The sequence below is a fragment of the Poecilia formosa genome, unplaced genomic scaffold (genome assembly GCF_000485575.1).
Source record: "Poecilia formosa unplaced genomic scaffold, Poecilia_formosa-5.1.2 Scaffold509, whole genome shotgun sequence".
NCBI lineage: Eukaryota > Metazoa > Chordata > Actinopteri > Cyprinodontiformes > Poeciliidae > Poecilia > Poecilia formosa.
In genome coordinates this window covers 170,832-193,869 of record NW_006800448.1, presented here as the reverse complement: position 1 = coordinate 193,869, position 23,038 = coordinate 170,832, and the positions used below count along the sequence as shown (strand labels likewise).

The 23,038-nt window shown below is 37.8% G+C and overlaps 1 protein-coding gene across 2 annotated transcripts; it reads right to left on the bottom strand.

The window, feature by feature from the left end:
* Nucleotides 1-151: 151 nt before the first annotated feature.
* Nucleotides 152-22,479, bottom strand: pacsin2 (protein kinase C and casein kinase substrate in neurons 2). Of its 2 annotated transcripts, XM_007579156.2 has the most exons (11): nucleotides 22,315-22,479; nucleotides 13,287-13,363; nucleotides 12,837-12,993; nucleotides 11,576-11,811; nucleotides 9,879-10,034; nucleotides 9,611-9,786; nucleotides 9,403-9,523; nucleotides 7,157-7,287; nucleotides 3,741-3,875; nucleotides 2,607-2,788; nucleotides 152-1,716 (listed from the first exon to the last, which is right to left on the bottom strand). In XM_007579156.2, exons 2-11 carry the CDS (start codon nucleotides 13,341-13,343, stop codon nucleotides 1,604-1,606), a joined length of 1,464 nt encoding a protein of 487 aa, XP_007579218.1. In that variant the 5' UTR covers nucleotides 13,344-13,363; nucleotides 22,315-22,479; the 3' UTR covers nucleotides 152-1,603. The 2 variants fall into 2 exon arrangements, with proteins under 2 accessions (XP_007579218.1, XP_007579220.1); XM_007579158.2 differs by lacking the exon at nucleotides 3,741-3,875 and having other exon boundaries at nucleotides 22,315-22,477.
* Between the last annotated feature and the right edge of the window lie 559 nt (nucleotides 22,480-23,038).

Genomic DNA, 23,038 nt, shown 5'->3' with positions numbered 1-23,038 from the left:
CACAATGTAAATTGTATTAAATGACACTTAGTGATTTTTTTTGATTACATAAGTCAAACCCAAACCTAGGCACTGAAAAATAATATCTACAAGGTATATCAGATGAAATATGGCATAAGCATTCCTATTTTTATATTAAAAGGCAAATCTTTTGCTGAATAAATCTATTTATTATGTTGTGATACAACATTTACAAATGTGCAAGTACAGCTGTTACTGCCGACCGACAGCAGCCCACCCTGAAAACATGACAAAACAGTTTTAAAGACAAAAAAAACCGTCATCTACCTCAACGTTGGATATATAAACTATGAACAGGATGGAGTCCATTTCTGAAGAGGAGGAAAAAAAGAAATACCCAAATGTGCATTAAGGTTGTTAAAAATACGAGCTTTTATGTCAAAGGTTTTAGGATGAAACTAGAAATTAGGCATGTTGTATAAGAATGTAAATGGCTCTGTGAAGGAAAAACAAAAATATTTACAGGAATAACAAAGTAACAGCCTCAAGAAATACTCAAAAACAATCATTTGATGTACAAAAGTATTTTAAATTACAGCATTCTAGCAAGAGTAGAACAAGAGCACTTGTGGGATTATAAATTATTCTACTTCAAAACATGTAATTTCTTCAATATGCCTAATCCATGTGCAATACGCTTAATCCCAGCATTTATTTAAACGCATGTCTGCCACACATTGCTTGGATGCATTTTTATTGCTAAAACAAGCACTAAAAATTTTTTTTTTTTCAATTGCAGGATAATTAGCTTTTAGTAAGTGAACTGAAACATGCAGATTCAAGTGAGAGAAACATTCAGTGTTGCATGAATAATAAACAATATAATTATGCAATCTGTGTGTGTGTGTGTGTGTCGGCAGGAAAAAAAAAGTAAAATAAGAAAATCAGTGGTTGCATACGTCTAGCATCTGTAAAATATGTGAAAAATACAATCACTGAATATACATTCAATTCATCTGCACTAACCTGAAACCTTAAGAGAAAAACGGAGATGAAGAAAGGATGAGGCTCGACAGCTCAAAAATAATTCCTTAAGATAAACGACAGAGCAAATTTAAAAGGGTAATACATGGAGGTCAATATTATGCAAAGACATGTTCTACATATCAATGGACTGGAGTCCATTAGCAAGAATAACTAAAAAGTCTCCCTCAATTAATAAAAAAAAAAAAAAGGGTTTAAATATTAAGGTTGCATTTGACGTCACAAGGCAGGTTGTCATCCCAGTGTTTTGTTTTAAACAATATATATATATAAACATATATATACATTTACACATTTATTAACACACATTTAATTGAATCTCACCTAACACACATCTGAATAGCTTGTCTGTAACAGCATTAATGTGATTTTATGTAACATCTTAGACTGACAGCAGCTGTTCCCCCGGTAACATGTGCTCTGCTTTCTTCTCCAGCTCTTTTGTTCACACCAAAGCCAATCTGTAGCAAGCAACAGTGGTCCTCATACAACACGCTTATTTAATCATTTACTAAGGAGGAAGAGAAACATCAAGCCGATTCTGCCCGAACGCTGCTTCTTCTTCTTTCTTCACATTTGTTGCGTCGGGCGAAGCTTTTCACTGGATGTCTTCGACGTAATTAGCAGGATAGAGGCCGATTTGTCCGTCCTTGAGTCGGCCTTTGCACCAGCCTTGATCGTCCTCTGCTCCGATTTTTGTAAATTCGTCACCTGCAAAAGGTTAAAAGGGAACAAATAAAGGGCGAGGAAGATGGTTGACTGCCAAAATGTGTGTCAAAGGTCTACTTTCTATTACTAACTCACCACAATATCATTAAAGACTGGATGATAACCCAAGTTTTTGTTGGAAAAAAAAAACAACAAAAAAAAAACAGCTAGATAATTGCAGTATGTCTCTGCTAATAAAATTTCCAATGATTGCTTGAGGCAGGATGGCTAGAAATAGTAGAAGATGTCAGAAGGAGATAATATTTTAAAAGATCTTAATCCGAATCTGCTATTTTTGGTATCAGGATGTCCGGGCTTAACAAAAGCACCAGACTTAGGGCTGCACAGAAAATTGCAATGAGGACATGAATTATGATTAACTCACATTTTCCTTGAACATAATGTCCCTCAATACTCTGAGTTTTAGCATCTTGGCAACTAGAAATATCTATCAAGTCTGTCCAGAAAAAAGTTACATTTATTGAAGTTAAAATATAATATTTCACTAGTCCTCAGAGGCAATATTTGCTAGGTTTCACAACTGTAATGACAATGGTGGCTCCACATTGTGTAGCTTTAATTAGCACAGCTACTAAGAAGGGGGAAATAATTGGTACAAAGCCGTCTAAAAATAGCTAAAAAGTTATGATTTTAAGGTCAAATGTGCAGATTCTTCTTCAACCAATTGTTGAATAGAAGCAGATTTGATACAGTGAACCATTTAAAATAGGAACTGCAGTAAAACATCAAAGTGACGAGATTTATAACTATATTAGGATAACATTTATCACTAAATATACTCAAAAGTTGGATTTGTCTTTTACGTCAGAGTTAGATTATGATACTGAAAAAAGCTTTTTACCAGAGGTTTTTATGTTATTTACGCTGCAAACCTGCTTTGAAGCTCAGCTCGTCCTGCTCTTGTCCTTCATAATCGTAGAGGGCTTTAACGGGAACAGAAATGATCGGGGACTCGGGTTCTTCCTCAAACGGATTGCCGTCGCCGTTGGTGGAGAAAGGGTTTCCGGCTGTGTCCTCGTCTGACCAGTCTGGGGTCTTCTCTGTGCTGTTGGTGCTGGACAGACAGGCAAAACATCCTCACTTTCAAAAAAAAAAAAAATAAAAAATTAAATAACCTGCCATGTTGTTTTTGGTAAAGGTTCAGCATGCCAGGCTTAAGAGTTCAAAAGTTAGAAGTAAGACGAATACACCAGCAGGAACAAACCACACAAAAGCCCAAAGTGCAGGTGAATAACACGATGAAAACATTTGGTTTCAGTCACATCCAGTGTAAAGATTTGCTTATTTGTGGCAGCGGCTCAACTTAAATGATCGTAATTTCTTTCATGCCTTTAGGAGATGAAGAGCTGGCAATGTTGATGAAAGGTAAGTTTAAAAAAAAATAAAAATAAAACATGGCAACATAAACATAGCAGGTTCATGAAACAAAAAAACAAAGGCCAAGCAAGACAAATCATCACTACAAACGCATGATTGGCGTTTTAACGTTGACAGCCAGCAGAGGGAGCCACCTAAACAGAAAGAACTGGGTTCTGATAGCTGGAAAAGAAGAAAAGCAACACAAGGGGGTTACAGTCAGACCGGTTGGGAGTTAGAAACAACTTTTAAATTGATATTTTTGACTTAATGCCAATTGGAAATGAACTGAATAAGTAATCAGTCTCTAAACCTGTGAATACATGTGGCAGAAATCAGATCTGACTGTAAGACCAAGACATTTCCCACAGCAGAAACGAGCGCCTCCATGCGCGTCTCGGCATTTGACGCTCTGCAAAAACGTGAAACTGTTAGGCGTGAAGGACAGACGCACACCGACTGTGTGCAGTGCCGTTCAGAGACCATGCAGAGCAACACAACAACCTGAACCCTGAGGGAAGGAGAAAAAAAACAGAGAAGAAGAGATGCAGGAGACGCGGCACAACGACAATCTAAGGAGTAAAAGATGGAAAAGGAAGAGGAACAAAAGAGGCTGCGGGTTGGCGGAGGGTTTCCTCCTGTTCACCAACGTTTTTATTTCCTCTTTATTCACAGAGACGTGGTTGACGGTGGTCTGCTCCTCCTCAGCCATCTCCTCCTGCTCCTCATCATCATCTTCAAACGGGTTTGTGCCCACCGGTTCTGTTTTAGTAGCCACATTCAGGCTGATAACATGGAGCACAGTTAGAAATGGATTAACATGCACACACACACACACATATATATTTGGACAAAGGACACATATATATTTGGACAAAGGCAGAATTATTAAATAATAATTCTGCGTGAAAAGAAAAGGTAGATAAGACACTTTTCACTGGGTTGGGGTGAATAACTGCATTAGTTTGATGATGTTGGGATAACTGTCGCATTTGTTAAATCAGCTGTCTAAATTTCAACTAAATGAATAGAAATGTAGAGTTTGAACATAACCAATTTCCCATCAAAAACGTACCAAAATAAGCCTAAAAACTGGGTTTACACCTGGAAACAAACCGATTTAAATTCACAACCAATTATGGCAGAAGATTATTGATGGATACAAAAAGCCTGTAGCTGAAATTCAACTTCCTAAACATAAAAATTTAAGTAATATATTTTAAGGGTTTAATTTTAAATGCACTTATTCAAGGCTTTTTAAGGGCACTCTGACACCTTTGTTTTTTTGTTGTTTTTTTTGATCCAGTTAATGCAAAATAAAAGTAGTTTAAATGAAAAGCAGAAAGGTCAAAATTAATTATATTCAACAACAGGTGTGTAACGTTCCGACACACGCTGGAGCAAGATGCAAATCCATCATCTAAACCCACGCTGAAGAAGTGGATCCATGCAAATGCCTCGTCACACGCACAAAAAGCGTTCAACCAATAAGTGAGGAAGAAAAGGTCATTTTCTACGCTGAAATGTTTTACTGAATGCTGTTCTGCTTCTGACTGGAGTCCCTCCTTTTTGACCGAGTATCTGCAGTAACAGTTTAACCCTGAAGTTATTTTAGCGACAAAACGACCAGAAAAACGGAGGCATTCAGCTCAAATCAGGCCTGTTGTTAGAACTCATTTTACTGGACAATTAACTGTCCCAGAGATTACGGCGATAGGACATTTATCACTATTTATCTCAATAGTGATAAATGCAAGTACACCTAATCAAAGAACATTTAACAATGGAGCTGGAAAACATTTATAAAAAAATACAAACAAATAAAAACAACAACAATTAAAATAGATTATGAAGTCTCGATCCAAAACTGAATTTCAAAAATCAATAATCATTCAGGCTGGACAGGAAAAACAGGCATTTGAATGTCAATTGTTTGGAGCGTTTCTCAAAATGGCGGCTTTTCAATTACTTTAAGCAACTGTTGTCCAAATGATTAATTGATTTATTGCTTTTTGTGACAATCGGAGATGATAACAGCACTAAATTAGTCAGGCTTGGTACATCAGACCCAGTTATCCATTAACTGATTACGACGACGAAAAAGTAAAGGACCCAAATTTCTGCATCAAAGCGCAAAACGCATCTTCAACTTTCCCCACAGGAAACACCGGGTTTCTGCTTTCCGTTGACTGAACTACTGGACCGTGCAACGCAGGCGGCTATCAGTTTGTTTTTTTAAAAAAAAGTAACCGCCTCTGTTTACCCGGTCATGCCAGGCGGGTTGAGCCGAGGCTGCGGCGTTATTACAGCAAACACGGCGAGCTGGAATTTGGCACAATGTAACTTCAGAGAGTTTTAGCCGACAAACGAGATCTTTGAATTACAAATTAAGAAGAGAGTCTTTCTTCTTTTTTTTTTTTTAACTGGGCTGAAATCCCTTAGGGTTCATTGTGTGGCGACACAACTGATCCATAAACAAGATGAGAAACACTAACAATGGTGGGAAGAGGGTCAGGCGATCAGTAAAATGAAAGATCAAAGGTCAAATGCTTTAAATGACTGGAATTCCCTTTGTTGACTCCCTACACACTCCTGCCCTGCACCACTCTAATTTCTCATCACTCACTACAACCTGAAGACGCGTCGATAAAAAAAAATAAAAAAAACAGAGGGAGGAACGTTTGACAGAAACAGACATGAGTCTGGTTTTATCAAATGGAACGCATCTGTTCGAAATTGAGAGAATGGTGTGATTTATTATCAGGTCTACTGTTCATCTTTTCCCTGACACAGTTAGATCTCCAGCAAATTCCTCTACAAGGACAAAAACGGCTTTATCTAATCGGGTCAGACGGATTCAATCACGTCATTAACAAGCGACAATCAAACCTTCGGCGGCTTTAAATCTTCACAGGAGTCAAATATCAATGTTTATATTTATGTTTATCAGAATTTATGTGAAAGTTCAACATTTTTTCAGGCTCAAATTTCACACTTAGTTTTTTTTTTTTAAACACGAAGAGAAAAATGTTCAATGAATTTATAGCAGATATGTTTAAAGTGGCCAGGGTTTAAAACAGAGAAGAATAGATTCCTTTGGGACGATTAAGACTAAAAGAGTGAAACTTGTCCTTTTATTTAGCTCATATTTTATTAGCTTGTTTAATTGAGTCAAATCTTTTACTTATTTCCATTGTCAGTGTTTTAAGTTTTTGGATTTCAACGAGAGAACCTGTATACATAAAGGTCAGTTTAAAAAAAACAGATGGATGGACAAAAATATAAAAGGAAATATGGACAAAAAAAATACGTAGATGAAAAGATGGACAAAAGAAGGGAATGATGGATGAAGGGAGAAGCGTAGCTGGGCAAACGGATGGATAAGAGACGAGCGGATATAACTATTTGACGAAGGAAAGGGAGTGTCTGGAAACACAAATCTTTCCATCCTCCGTTTCTTCCATTGCAGAACCTAATCCAGACCTTAAATAGTTTGATTCCAGATTTTTTCCAGACTGCTTTAAGCTGTTCCACCAAAAGCCATTAAACCTTTTAACTCCCCTGAACTTTATTTATTTACTTACTTATTGCTCCTGAACGCCTCTGTGCGAGTGAGCAATATTTCCACATTAGTTTTGGCACAGCTACAACGAACTTATAATCCCAGTGGTGGGGGAGCGGCTCCCCCCCCCCCACCGGAAACAGACATGAGTCTGGTTTTATCAAATGGATAAATGTGTTATCATTTATCAAATGATCATTTGATAATTTATAAATTATCAAATACATACTTGTGTATTTTATTTTTAGACAAATAAAATACATAAATATGTGTAGAACAGTGAGACTTTTTAACTACTTTAAGACCAAATACGTATTTTGGTGACGCAGCTGGTGGGAGGAATAAGAGTGCCAACAATCTGGTGCATCAGAGTAACGGTGCTTCTCAAAATGGCGTGCAAAATGCTCGCCGTTGCTACGGGAACGGCCATTTAATGAAACATCATGCTGGCCGTGTTTTGGAGGAGTGGGCATTTCAGAAGAAGAAAACCGAGTTGATGCGGACCTGCTGCTGCTCTTGGCAGGTTGGACCGGCTGGTCCGACCCGGTCTGACTGATGGCCGTCAGGGTCACGCCCTCTGATGGTTTCTTCTTCTCTCGCCTGCTGAGGGTTCGGTTCAGGTCTACGGACCAGTCCTGGTGGACACGAAGCAAACAAAGTCAGAATGTTTAACCTTTTTTAATCCAAAAACATGCAGCAGCAGCATCAGACGAGAGAGAGAGAGAGAACGTCTTGCACTCACACATACGCAGCATGTGAATGATGTTCCAGTCTAAGGTAAGTAAAAATGTGTTCAAGAAGACACACTTAGGAGCTTAAAGCTGTGCATGCATGTGTGTGTGTGTGCATAAGAGGCAGATAAAAATCACATATATGATCAAAAGCAGTTTCCATCACCTGCTGAAAGGAGGAACACTGAAACATTTGCCCACAACCAAAGGCTAAGCAGGAAACATGAAGCAACAAAGTGGAGGCCCTGAAATTCATCGACAAAACGTGTTCGTTTTGTAAATGAATGTTTCTTATAATGGACCGCACCAACATTCACAATAAAGAACATTTCCTTTAGTCCGCGTTACAATAAAATCAGTTGTCGTAGAATGGCAACCCCAGCAGTACATAAATATTACGTGTAGAAAAGTGAGACTTTTTAACTACTTTATGACTAAATACGTATTTTGGTGACGCAGCTGGTGGGAGGAATAAGGGTGCCAACAATCTGGTGCATCAGAGTAACGGTGCTTCTCGAAACCGGAGCAAGAATCCAGTGTTGGAACGAGTGAATGACCAAAATGCTCCGTTTACTGAACCACATTTGTCAAGTGTCTTCCAGATAAAATGGACAGTTGAGTAGGTAACAGTGAGGAACTTTGGACCAGTTTTTATTTATTCATTTATGCATTTACTCGTTATATTGTTTGTGTAATATTGTGGATTTTTCTTTGTCATCAGTTTTTGTTTTTCTGTTAATGTTCAGGTCTTTGTATCCTTTGGTATAAATTTATTTGAAAAACTTTATAAATAAAAAATGCCAGAGCAGAACTTATAATGGCCCACTGAATGCAATCAGAATTTGGTTTTAATTTTTCTATTTTTAATTTACCCGAGAATGACTTTAAATTAACGGGTGTGGTGCCAGTTTGTTAGGTTTACAATAAACCTAATAAACTGGTTTGTTAGGTTTGTTCATTTTCATTCCTGAAAATGAAGGCAGGAATCATTTTCCTGACTTCTTCCTCACCAGCCAAAGTTAAAGGGATTTTTTAGTCATTTAAATCCCTACCTCATGAAATTAAATTATTAAATGTTGTGTGTTAAATCATTTTCATCTGCGTTTCGTCTGCCTTGTTCTTTTATACTTTCCTGCATATTTTTGAGGTAAAAAACCTGAAAACAATGGGAAAGTAAAGTTTGTAAAAAAGTTGAAAACATGCCTTTTAACTATCAAATCAGTGTTGTGTGTCCATGCAATAGATTGATATTTGTACCGCCGTTTCATTCAGCATGAAATACAAATAGAGGGACATCAAAACACACACTAATGGACAGAGGTGTCAGATTGTTAGCGAGAATATAGAAATCCCCCCATTGCTGCTGTGACAGAATAGCCTTTCCGTGCAGAACTCACTACGATGGACCGTCTCTTAAAGGAGCGAGGCTTTGACCGGTCCAAATTCTGTCAAACATGAGGAAAGGGAGGCAATTTTGGTTAGGATTACTGGAGCACAGTCCAAGCCTGTAAGCTTGAATGAGAGAATCAAAAAACCTGCAGCCTTCCTGAACACAGAGATGCTGTCCTTCATTCACATCCTGTCTAAAAAAGTCTAAGGTGAACATAGAAGGAAGGAAAAGGTGTAGGAAGGCCCCTCACATCAACGGCACTCAACAGCAAAATACCAATGCATGCAGAGGCAGTTTTTTGTTGTCGTTGTTGTCTTTCTCCCATTTCCCAACAAGAAAAACGACACCATTCTCTCTAACATGCCTCAGAGATGAAACAATAACAAAAGGCTGCACAGTCATGCAGAGGATACATTTACAAGGCAAACAGCTGCAGTTAGAGGTTATTTATCACCATCTGAGCATTAGCTTTTCTGTTCATTAGTGTAAATACAAATATGTTTATATTCATTACAAATTACAAAAAAAAAAAACATTATAAAGCCAATGTGTATCTTCTTTACTTGTAAATCTCTATTAATCCTCTTTTCAAACACTTCGTTGTGTAAATATGTGCTGCGTTCAAGTACCTCAAACTGCGGCCAGTTCATGGGCATGCCCGGGCCGTGATTGGATCGGAACCATTTCAAGTCATCCTCAGCATCAGTAGCAGAGATCGTGTCTTCAAGCGTCTGGTAGACCGTCTGGAATCTATGTTGACAGAACAGTAAAATAAATTACTCAGAGTCTTTATCTCCAAGCCATAGCCTTTTGATTAAGGTTGTGCTCCCGTCGGACCTGGAGTCTGTAGAAAGGTCCAAGTGCTTCTTAACCTCCAGCAGAAGCTCTTTGAAGAAGCGAATACGTTTGTCTTCAAACTGCTGCGACTGCTCAAACACCTGCTCCATGTTTTCCATGTACTGAGGGGTCAACTTTTCGAGCTCCTCCAGGGATTTCTCATAGCGCTCTTTGGTCTGGAAACAATGCAAAGCCAAACAGGAACCACATATTTTCAATCTGAAACCCCCAGAAAGGGATCAGGTACTGTACATGAAGCCGGTCGTACCTTCTGGACCTCCTGCTGACATTTCTCCACTTTTTCCTGCAGTTTCTTCTGAGTATCTGGATTGTTGTTGCTCTCCAGCTTGCTGTTTGTTTCCCTGCTGGCTGCCAGTTTCTCTTCTTTGCAGGCTGCGTGGTAAGATTTCTTCATTGTCTCCACCTGCAGGATTCAGAATCAACAAAATAAAATACATAAAAAAAAAAAACATTTAAAAAAAACACCAGTCCCAAAGCAAAGGAGCAAAGCTGACAGTAAAATCCGACATTCATGGAATAAAAGATTTGATTCCCTAAGCAGATAATTAGCAATTCACAATTAACTTTTATAAATTTTGAAGCAATCTTTGCATGTTAGAGGACTTTCATTTCAAAACTGCATACTTTACGCTTCACTTCAAATTCATGTGTAACATTTTAAATATGAAACCTGAAAAGTAAATTAATGGACAAAGAGCAGAAAAAATAAATGTGGAGAAATAATAAAAGGATGGATAAGGAATGGATGGACATACTGATGGACGGATAACAGAAGGACAGATGAACAAATGAACGAAAAAATATTAAATAAGATGGACAGGCGAACATAAGGAGGAATACATAAAGGGATGGATGAAAGGAAGAATAAATGAAGAGAATAAATAAATGGATAGATGCAGATTGACCAGATGAATGGATGGACAAAATGCTAATACATGAAGGATATTAATGGATGAACAAATAGATGGATGGACAGACCAGATGGATGGGATGAATGGGCATTATTAACCCCTAGAACCCGACGGACCCACCGGTGGGTCCAGCTGCCGGGACCTCGGCTCGCTCTGTAAACAAAGGCTCCACGTGCCTTTAAATTTTTTTTTATTTTTTATTATCCGCTAAAAGAGGCTTTGATCTTTCAAAAACTATTCCGCATAAAGGTTTTGCCCAAAATGTTCCAGGTGCAGCTGAAATCAAATGAGTAAAACAAACGTGCTCGCTGAGTTTCCTATGATTCATTTATGACGAGAGGAATTTATGGCTGATATACGACGGGTCGAGGGAAGTACCTGGAAGAATTTCAGGAATGAGCCGCAGAATGTAACGCGTGACCTGAGCCTCAGTCAGAGCAGCTGTTTCGATGAGCGACGTGCTAAAACAGGAAGTCATGCGACTTGAGTGGGAGCCCTTGTTCTTCTGTTAGCTAGCTTGATTTCTTCTATGCCTGAAGATCACTTTAGTCAACATAACTACCGAACTGCTTGTGGTCGCTGACGAGACCAGAATACCATCACAGACAGGAAGTGAGGGCAAAGAGCATCAAGTTGCAGACTCCTCAGTGGCTCGTTGGATTTTGTGCTTACCAACACATTTGTCGAAACAAAGGAAAGTGGAAAACGCTGCTAAATGAGCAGCAGAGCATCTGAACCCCTCACTGCTTCCTTCCTTTATTCTGACTCAAACACACACAGGGCAGCATGTTGGAGGCGAACGCCCGACGATAAAGTGAAGGGTTGCTCTGCTTCCTTGCTGCTGCTTTTGTTTAATAAGATTGTTGCCACGGTGAGAGGAGATAAGCAACAGTGAGTCAGGAAAACGCAGTCATGAGAACTGAAGGGTGAAACGCTCCTTTAGCTTGTCGCTGTTCATATTTTAGCAACAAAAAAAAAGAAAAAAAAAAGTGAAAATCACTTTGAGCTCGTTTCATCAGAGGTGTGAACTCGCCTCTTTCAGTTTCTTGGCCCAGGGTTTCTGAGCCTTGCGGAAGCCGTCGTCCGTCTCTTTTGTCTCTTTGTAGCCGCCGATCATCTGCTTATGATACGAGTCCTTCTGCCAGTTCTTCAGCTTCTCGTAGTCTTCGCTCATCAACGCCGCCTTCACCTCCAGGTGGAGGTCGCTGACCTTCTCGGCCTCGGTGCAGAGGGCGGCCCACGCTCGCTCCAACGTACCGTACTGAGGGCCTGCACACGAAAATGATTTACACTGAATGCAAAAACATTCATGCACTGTAAGCTTTCCCTCTGTTTTGTCACACTGAAAACTCTTTACAAGTTCTCTGCATCTAAATCTGCATCTAAATCTGCATCTAAATCTGCTTCATAAGTTGGATCTCATCCATCACTGCAATCCGTTTTATTACTGATGCCTCTTTTAATACCCGCCATTGTCATCCATACTCACCTGTTAACCGCTTTACACTTCATTCATACAGATTTCTAAATTGGTATAAATTAATCTGTAAAACTAGAATTGCTCCAATATTTCCAACAATACTCGCATAAATTAATCAGTCTGACGCTCCAAAGAGTTTGTAGATCAATAAGTGAATCCTCATTTCATTTAGTTTCACCCAAGGATTGGAATAATTAACAAAAAAAACAAACAAAAAAACAATAAAGCTCAGTACGCCAACTTCACCATCAGCCTTTGTCAACTCAGAAACAATAAAAAAAATTACAGTTCATGATCTGTGTAAAGCTATTGACTTATGGTGCATTTAGCTTGTATGAATATGGTTGCATGTTTATTTTTTTCTCCATTTTATTATATACTTTTCTGTCTTCTGCTGTATGATGCTCTGTGGTGTGATGTTTTAATGTTTTCAGAACAGGCCATTGTTTAAAATGACAATTTGTTCTCATTTAAAACATTAAAAAAAAAAAAGGAAGTTTAAACCTGCAGCGGTAAATCCACTTTGAAGGATGAATATATAATGTTTATTCCACTTCACAACATGCACTACTTTGTGTTGGTCCAAATAGGGGTGGGCATTTATTGTGTCGCTTATCATTTATTGTAATAAATTTCCTTCCATGATGATGTTAAAAAAACTGGCTAGCATGTTATTTTTAGCATTTTCTTCCCCGTTTTTCCCATGACAGCATCAATAACCATCAATAAATTTGAAAATGTGACTAAATTAAGTGCCTATATATTAAACACTACATTTCAGCAGTAACAAGCATTCGATCTCCTGTATTCTCACCCTTCTCTATGAGTTGCCGCCAGCGCTTTCCCCATTCTGTGAGCTGCAGCGCGTACGCCTTCTCAATGCGAGCGCGTTCGTGAATGCAGTTCATGAGGTCGCTGCACAGCCGATTGCCGTCATCAACCCGCTTCACCGTGCGTTTGTAGTTTCCAACCTGAGGGTAAAAAATAAATAAATAAAAATACACAGATGAAAGGTTTACTAGGCGTTATAAATCAGGATTTGGCTGGGAAGAACTGAACTTCTCTTTTATAGTTTGTCCTCTCTGAAAGATGATGATGATGATGATTCATTCCCAAACGTCGCAACGAAAAAGCAAACAACAATCTAGTAGCTTTTTGGTTTTTCGTCTTCAACTTATCTTGAAACGGAGTTGTACATGTGTGCAGCAGAAACGTGACAAATAAAAGGATTTTGTATTGGAGGAAAAGATTGTAAAAGCCTCACCTCCCAGAAGCTTTCACTGGAGACGTCATTCATGGAGTCATCGTAGGCGCCCGACATCGCTGCTGCCCAAGATTACGCTAAAAAAAAAGAGAGAGAAAAACAAAAAGAACATGAACCAAAGTAAAATAAAACAAATCATCTGAAATTCACCCATGAAAAAAAAAGATTTGCAAACAGAAAGTGACTAATTCTGTGCCGTCGTGGCGAAACTTTGTTTATTAAATCAACGGACGGAGGTTTCTTTTAGATAAGAATGATTTGTTGCTTGAATTAGAAAGTCAGAGAAGTATATATAAAAAAACACAATCCACAATCAGTTCACTTTAAACACTGATTAATGTGTTTGACTCTGAACGGTAAACCAGCCTTCCCACTCAACATAATTACAAATGCAAAATGTCAAACATAAGAAACTTCAGGCATAAACAACTTTTATCAAACATTTGACAAAATCAGCTTCAATAATATTTCAGAAAACTGAGCTGTTCAAACCGTAAGTAGTAGATAATGCTGCAGTGTTTTTCTTTTACATCAAATATATATAGTTTGGTAATATACACATTTAGGAAATTCATTAGCTCCTGGTGTTTTTTCTTCCTTCTCCTCAACAAAATGTTAATGATTTTAGTGATGCTAAATATTTCTAAATCTGAGAAATATAAAGAATTTCGGATTAGTTTGGAGATTGATTTAATTAAAATTGCATATTATTGCTAGAATAATTAAAATATTTCTAAACATGACTTAAATATAGGATATAGGTTTAAAAATACTTTTGGTTGTGGTTTAGTCATTTCTACTTATTCTGGCATAATTTGCTTTGAAAGCAATTTTACATTTTTATAGATTGATGAAGGTATGAAAACATCTCAAGATTCAATTTTTACAGGTTGGATTAAAGGTGAAAGCAAACACCTTTCAGATCCTGACTTTGATTTAATCCAAGCCTAATTTTCACTTTTACAAAGACAAACACCAAAAGACAAAGATAAATCTGTGATGTGGTTTGATAATCCCGGCAGCAGGTGGGTGTTTTCACCCACCTGGTTTTATTGATGACGAAGCGAACCCACGGAAGGTTCTGGTGACACTGACACACACACACACACACAGTCTCTGCTCTGGCAGAGATAAACAAAAAGCGACTGTCGAGGACACACAGCAGGCAGCTTCCGTTTCCTTGAGACGGGCGAAACACTCGGGCCTCTGTTTGTCGTCTCCACATCACGTCCATCATTTCAAACTCCACAGTCTCCTCTCTCTCTCTCATTCATCCCCTCATTTTGCTCTCCACTTGGTTACTCAGTCGTCTTCCCTTCCTCATTTTTCACCTTCCACTCTCTTGTGACTAGATTTTCAGACGGTGGCAACGTCTAGATCCAACAGACAGCAACTGAAAATTTGCGTCAGGATTTAAATGATTCCAGGAATTACTGGAGATAATTTTTTTTTTAATGTTGTTGTTCCCAATAAAAGAAAACAAAAGTAGCAGGGGAATTAGACCATGACGAACTACAAAGTGTTGATGATCTCTCCATTAATATTTTAAGCTTTTGAACAGATCAATAAGTTTTATTTAGAAATAATTAGTAACAGTTCACGCTAAGTGCTGTTGTTCTTATATATATATATATATATATATATATATATATATATATATATATATATATATACACACACATACATACATACATACATAGGCCAAAAAGAATTGCAGCAATAAAAACCAAGTAAACAAACGGCATACTTTGCATTCAGGCTCCCTGTGCTACTAATATATTTTGGGACGTTTGTCGTTTATTGCAGCAGAAAAAGATAACGTGGTGGGAAGATCTTATAGAAAGAAAACATGATGTATGTCTGCAGTGAACCCAGAGCAGAAACGCATTAATAATGTTCAGGATTTGATCATTTAGCATGATTCATATTATCCCAACATTATTATTGCATGATGCAGGCTTTACTACAAATGGCTAAAGTCAGCAAGTACAGTTCAACTTCAGTTTAAAGTTATTTACACTCCCACAAAAGTAGTGAAATAGTCATATTGTTGTTGTTGTTTTTTTTTATGAGTTCATAAAGTCAAAAACCAAAATATCCAATGATGGGGGAAAATTAATTTAGTTTAGATGTAGTCTAATTGTGTTTTTGTTTCCATATTACATCCTGTTTTCATTAATTGGAGTTGTGAGTCGTGCTTCGCTCAGTCAGCTTCCAAAATATGACATTATGACCAAACCAGACAAGAGCAGAAAACAGAAAGTGACCTCATGACAGAGGACGTTAAAGTACAGTAGGAAACATCCTAGTTGGTACAAATAATGAAGGAGTTGTGTATTTAACCAAGAAAACAAAACTAGATGAGAAGTATCAAATGTTAAAATGGGACGCTTACAATTCTCTTCATACATTTCCAGACTACTCCTAATATAAAGGCATGCCTGCAAAATACATATGTTTTTTTTAATTATTCACACATAAAAGGCTAAATTAGCCAACGTCCTTTCTTGTGTTCCTTCACCCGGCGTAGAGTCAATATTATATTATCTAACTCTCATCTCTAATTCAAATTCCAGTCAAACAAGACCCATTTTGAAGCCAAGTGTGATCACACAGTGTTTCTTTCAGAGGAGTGGGACAGCGAGAGGATGAGTGGTCACTGGTCCGCGCCCTCCAGGGCCGCTCCTGGACAGTGGGCAGCTTTGTGGTCACCACCGACAACGTGAACAATCGTCCTTTTAATGCCGATTGAGCTCACAGTCAGGTTTAAAGTTTACAAAAGCTCCAGCCTTTGTGAGCGCAGCAGATGTTATCTGTCACCATTTCAAGAGAATGCCAGACATTCAAATTTACTCAAGCTTCTTGTGAACTATTTGCCGAAAACTGGATCCCTTTTTGTTTTAAAGGAACCAAACCATCACAATGAATGTTCAGCAACATTTCTGAGCCTCTTCGGCAGGGCTGGATTTCGTAGAATAAGGGCCCTGGGCTGAAGCCTGTTTTGGTTTTGGTGCCCAATCCCCTCATCCCTGTACATAATCAAATGAACCATAAAGCTAACTGGAAATTTTGTTATTTTACAGACAAAAATTAATAATCAAGTAAAAAAACAAAACAAAAAGAAAAATCATTTTCTTTCCAAAAAAAAAAAGTAAAACTTCAACAAAAACTGCAGGTGTGTGTCTGCATCTGGTTAATTTTTAGTTAAAACATGTTTGTTTTTCGTTCATAAAATAAAATAAAATTACTCGAGTAAAAGTAAACAGTACAGCGTGGTAAAAACACTCCTAAAAGTTACTAAAGTAAATATAATTGAGTAAATGCAACTAGTTACTACCCAATTCTGGTACTACCATATCAAATGCAAACATGTTAAGTTGAAACTATCAGATGAAACTACTATTGAGCTTTTAAAAAAGCATTAGTGATTCTCTTCCAAAGGCCATGGAAATGTTTACAGACTGCATGATGTTTGGTTCTTTATACATATATATATATATATATATATATATACATATATATAAAAAGCAGCAGATTTTGAATCAAAAATCAGGCTTCTTATGTTTTTTTTTTTTTACCGAATAGTAATTCTAGATATATGGTAAAATTAACACAGAAACTGTTCACCAAGTGCAAAAAATAGCTTTCTTCCCTGGAGACAGTTGCCCATCTTCAAAGGCTGGTGTCCTGCAGGTTTTGCATGCATCCCTGTTCCAACACACCTGGACTGGACATTAACTGGACCGCCCTGATCTGGAGAGGCTTAGCAAACATCCCGCTTTCTGTACAGCTCAAACTTTTGACTTAAAGATCAGAACCTCAACATTTTTTAATGTGAAATTGTTCTACTTTAGCACAAAAACATTGAATTTGCAGACATCAACATTTCTTCTCTTAAAATTGTATATAACCTTCATTTAAAAACTTATTGAGAGCATCTGAGGGAAACTTTAAATATCTGGTTACAAATGTAAAATATTCCAGAGTAGAAAATTCCCCTGACAGCCATCCAGAATGATATCCAAGTAAACAAATAAAGTTAGAGAAAATATATACACACAGCTAAGATTTATTCGCATTATTTAGGTGGTAAAATACAACTGAACTGATTATTAATAAAACTAAGATTTGTCTACCTTTAAATCAACATTAAATAGAGCCCAATTGTAATAATATTTAGGAAATTCCTCATTTGTCCGAATGTAATCAACGTTGAATGGAAACAAACGCCTGCACACCCTTGGCTCCGTGTGACACAGGGGAGGAGGGTGGACGGCAGTTTTAAACAATTGAACGCAGCCTGACCCATAACTGTAAACAATGCTGTTGACTGAGCGGCGGTCTGAAGTCCACCCAGTCCACCAACTCTGCTGGGAAACTCAACGACGCTCATCGCCTCATATAAGGAGAAGATGAGAAACAACACATTGGAGGCAGAATATAAAGAGTTACAAACAATCACACACTGAAGGTTTTGTCATTTAAACTGATAACATAAACAGGATTTGGTCAACCCCGCATGATTACAGGATTTGGAGATTACATAATCAAGAGCAACAATGATATCCACTAAACGCCGATAGGGAAGTGAACCGTTAAGCACACTGGAATCTGGCTGCTGGCAGCAGCCTTAAGATAGATGAGAACAAATGCATTCCTCAGCGCTCCCATGCCTAAACTGAACCTTGGCATGTTATGCAAGCATGCGACCAAAGCTGCAAACACAATCATGCGAGATCCCATCGACTTATTCTGGTTTTATTGAGGGGATATGTTTGAGCAGCGGCAAATGATAAGATTACCAAGAGATGATGGGCAAAGTTTACTGCAGATTCTCGCCTCGGCAACAAGCAGCATGTGTGATCAGCTGCGCTACAGCAGCTGCGTTAGCTAAACTTAAAGATGGCCAGTCTTCACACAAACACCCGTCGATTAATCCCAAGTGCGCAGAGGGTTGCCGGGGCAAAAAGAGTGTCACAAATAGAGTTGAGAAGCAGGAAAACGGCAGCAGGTCGTGACTGAACTGATTTGACAGCTGACGGGCCAAGACACGCATGTCTGAAGGCTGTTTACGTTTACATCACAGGGTTAAAATTTACTGCAACGACAAACACAGAAAGGTTAGCGCAGCACATCTACACCGTTTCATTTTCCAGGTTTTTATGGTCAAATTTAACTTTAGTATCAAACTCTGAGTCTTTTAGGACTAAATGTAGACGCATTCATGTCCCCTGAACTTTCCCATCTTAGTACAACTGTATTTTATTTGGGATTTTTTGATCTAGCAACACAAAGTAACGTATAATTAAGAAAAATACATGGTTTCTAACATTTTTTAACTGTAAAAAGTATTAGGGTTGAAATGGTCAATCAAATCAATCGTGATTAATCAATTATTGAAATAATTGTCAACTAATCGTTAACTGCAAAATACAAAAAAAAAGGCCATTTGGTGACAAAAAACTAAAATGCAGCGCAGTAATTAAGCCAAAACTGTAAAAAAAAAAAAAAAAAGTATATATTTTGCATGCAAGACAGAAATACTTGTCTGTAAATATGTTTTAGTCAAAACTACTCAAGATTTACTAAAGCAAAGCTACGATATTGCATTTTAGGCAATAAAATGTTTAAAAAAGGAATTGGATTATTTGTTTATTTACGTCTTCTAAAGTATTTCTAATATTGTTTATTAAAAAATGCTTGTGGTTGAATGAAAAATCTGTAAAATGTGCCATTTTTTATCCAATTAATCGACTAATCATCAGACTAATTGATAGATTAATATATTTCTAAAATATTTGCAAGTTGCAGCCCTAGTTTGTATTCAGCCTCCCTGTGCAAATACCTTTTGTCACCTTCTTGTTTCCATTACAGCTGCAAGTCTTTACAAATAACACCTTGAACGGTTTTCATCCACCTTCCAATCACGCTGTACTTCGTGTTGCTCCATCACATAAAATCCCAACGAGATGCACTGAAGTTTGTGGTCGGAACGTAACAAATGTGAGTAGAGGAAAGTTTTTCCAACACTAAATAATTCTCACTGAAAAGAAAAAACACGTTTTCCATTTTGTCTAAAAATAAGACTGACTACCTTTGCTTTGGTTTTAAATGCAGGTAGCCAGATGACCACCAACTACACAAGAACAGCTTAAAAAAAAAGAAGAAAGATTAACAGGTAATTGTGATTATATAACTCCAAAGCTGAGGGGGGAAAAAACATAATACTTACAATTAAGCAAAACCTGCTTACATGAGCAGGCAGGAACAGGATATGTTTTTTTTTTAACTCCATCTATGTTGCATAAAAAAGTTGCAATATCTCACAGGAGGGGAGGGCAGCTGAGCTGATCTATCCCTTTTTTATTACAACTTCACAGCAGGAGATTGCTTAAGCTCAACATGCCAATACAAGACAAAAAACAACCCTACTTTAACTCATTTTAAAAATCTCATGTGCACATAAACTTGTTCCCTTTCAGTCACCTCTGACCTCCTTCCTTGTGCAAGCTCCACAGCTGCACATGACTGCTGGTCTCCTGGGGATGTGGTCCCTTTTTGTTGCCCAAATGTGGACACTTTCCATTATAAGCTGACGTACGCTGAGCTTTAAAAGTCCACCAGACTAAATTTGTAGACAAGAGGCAACATATTTTTGCATCGAAGCCACCAGTCTATCAACAGCAGGTTGAACTCAAAATAACAGGCCGAGCACACACCTACTGCACGCTTCGTGAACGGTGAAAAACAATGCCGTTTGTTCCACATCTTCAGGCACTTTCCACTGACCATGCCAGCAACGTGGACGGGAACATAATGGAGGGAAACGGTGTTATATGAAAGGGAAGGGGAGATCCTTGCATCACTGACAGGAACTTTTTTTTTTTTTTCCTCCCCCTTGTGGAAACCACTCGACTATTTCCAAAACGTTTCAGGAAAGCGTTGCAAACACAAACCATCTGCAAAAGATATTTAATTTTCTTTTCAATGTGTGAAATAAAGCTGTTCGGCTCGTAAACTGAGGCTTCAATGCCCACAAATGTGATCTTTGAACTGCTTCATGGGTGTTCCAGTGAATTCACTAATAAAAGATGAATCCCAGTGAAGCAGCACTGCCTCCGTTTTCTAAATTGGAAAACCATTCTAAGATTAGCTCGATTATTTGGCAGAGGAATCAGTTCACATGGCCTCTAAGAGAAAGAGGAACTCCGAATTTTCACTACTGCTTTACCCTAGCAACGTTCCTACAAGAAACACACAAAACCACAGTCATTTTAAACCTCACGCTGAACACTGAAGGTGTACGATGACTGAAAGCTTCCACTGAATCACCAGGACCCATTAGGTGCCGACTGCCAGGCTCAGGATCAGTACACTTCCCTGTTTCATGTAATCCAAGATGTTGTAGTAACAAGTAACTTAAGCCTTAAAGGTTTGCTTTAGGATATGAAGCTGTATGCTATACAGGGTTTCCCTCGGTGTATCATAAGCCTGGTGGGCCACCAGGCTTTACTTGTGCCCCCACCAGGCTAAGAACTGCTTATTAATTTAACTCTTTTAAAAATACTTCGATTTTTTTTAAGACTTTACAGTTGGTGTCCGGATATTAATCTTTCAATAACACAGAATTATCAAGTGATATTTTCATATTTCCTATCAACTTTAAACATTTTTTAACTCAAAAACGTGGCAGGCTGCTGGATGAACAACTGCCCTAGCGCTCAACCACCAGGCTTAGCAAGTTATCTGAGGGAAACCTTGCAATATGCAACATTGTAACTGTAATATTAGGAGGTAGTAATTTAGGAACGTTGTAGATACTTGTCTGTTTCATTGTAAATACAGTAATTCGCATACAATTTTATTTTTTATGTGTGTATTAAGTCAGTGCTTAAAACATGCGTCATTGTGCCTCTTCACCCAGGGTACCTTTGTCTTAGGGGCGCACTTTTCTCAGGTAGAGTCAAAAATGGAGTATTTGTGTTTTGAACTAAAGAAAATAGGAAATTCTTTTTTTTTTTTTTTTAAGTGTATTTTTTGGTACACTTTAAAAAAAAACAGAGAAATTGACTCCTTCCTTTTAGTTTAAGATCAAAACTACTGATTAAACCAACATGTTCACAAAACCTTTGTTATATTTGGATACAGGATGCCATTAATGCAAAAGCTGGAACTGGTGATGTTTAATCTTTATGCGTAATCCCGATTATCATAACCTGATAATCTGATACATACCTGAGCCAATTATTTTACGCTGCTTCTTGCCATTATGAGAAATAAATTAAAATAAATAACTAAATTGAAGACGATTAGGAGTCGCAGACTCGCTGCTACATAATTTATTTTTATGAATGTCACCGGAGTTATACCTGTACAGTGTAAAAGTAAAGACTTAAACCTGTCACCCGGTTGTCAATGCGTAAAACTGACTGAACTAAGTAAGGATCCAGTTTTCAAGAGAAATCTGTGGAGGCAGAACCATTTTTTTCTTGAGAAGTTGGACCGATTTTGCAATGTTGTGAGCCTTTAACATGACATGCACCAGGAGGTTATCTTCACTTGCGAAACCTGCCCCGCCCTTTATCACTACAGGCAAAGAAACACTGTGAATCTCTCTAGCAAGATATATGCAGCTGATGAGAAACGGCATAAATGAACCAGCTGTTAACCAGACGTTACTGACCAAGCATTTGGCAAACAACGCCAGAACTATCGTTGCTTATTTCAGTTTACTTTTAATGCTCTGGAAAACTAAATCTACTCCAGCACAGGCATTGATAAATGTGATCAAGTTCAAAAGTGTATCTTTTTAATCAAGCTCACATATTCCCAGAACATTTGTTACCAGTATTTACAACTAATATTGTTATTTTTATACTTTACTTAGTAGTCAACCGACTTCCCTCTTATTGGGAAGAAAGTCTAAGTTAGCCCCTAGTTAGCTTTAATGTTAGCGAAAGAGCCACAGCCCCAACAGCAAAAAGTTAGCAAAGCAGTTAAAATTCAAAACTCTTCGTGTAAAACTTACCTTGAGTAGGTCTTATCGTTTTTTGTTTTTTGTTGTTTTTTTTTACTCTCCGGGTTTAACTGAAAAGTAGTTCGAAACGGAGGTTCCAGTTTACAAATCTTTTACCAGCTTCTCCGCTCAGCAGCACTACGGCTCAACTGACTCTCTACTGTGAGTTAATTTCAGTTAGCCGGAGTGAGTGACTCTATATCCGGTCAGGATTTTCAAAATAAAATAACTATCAATAATCTTTTTAATTTATTTCGAACACAAAAGTACTGAAATAAAACCAGCAAAACGGGAGAAGGTAGAGGTGAAAACAACATTTTTTTTTACAATATATAACAATAATTTATAAGAAGAACTCATCTTCAACCATGTATTTTCCCAAACATTTACTTTTTTTGTGTTGTTTGAGCTGAAAGTCACAACTGGATATTTTGTGACCCATTATTGCCGAATAATTAGAGTAATTTTGGTAGGCCAACCATTACAGAACCCTATTTTTAAATGCTGATGTCATTTAGTAATGGACAAAAATGGATTTAAAATAATTTGACCTTAAGTGAAGGTATAATTACCCCCTCCAACCAGTTAAATCTCAATTTGCAGGCCAAACCAATGACTGATTACAGCCTCATCTGCTGAATCAATACCCCAGTTAAGTATGAAAGAGGCTGGAGGATCTCAAAAAGCGAAACATCATAATAAACCAAATGAGAGAATTACAAGTAAAAAGTCAGAA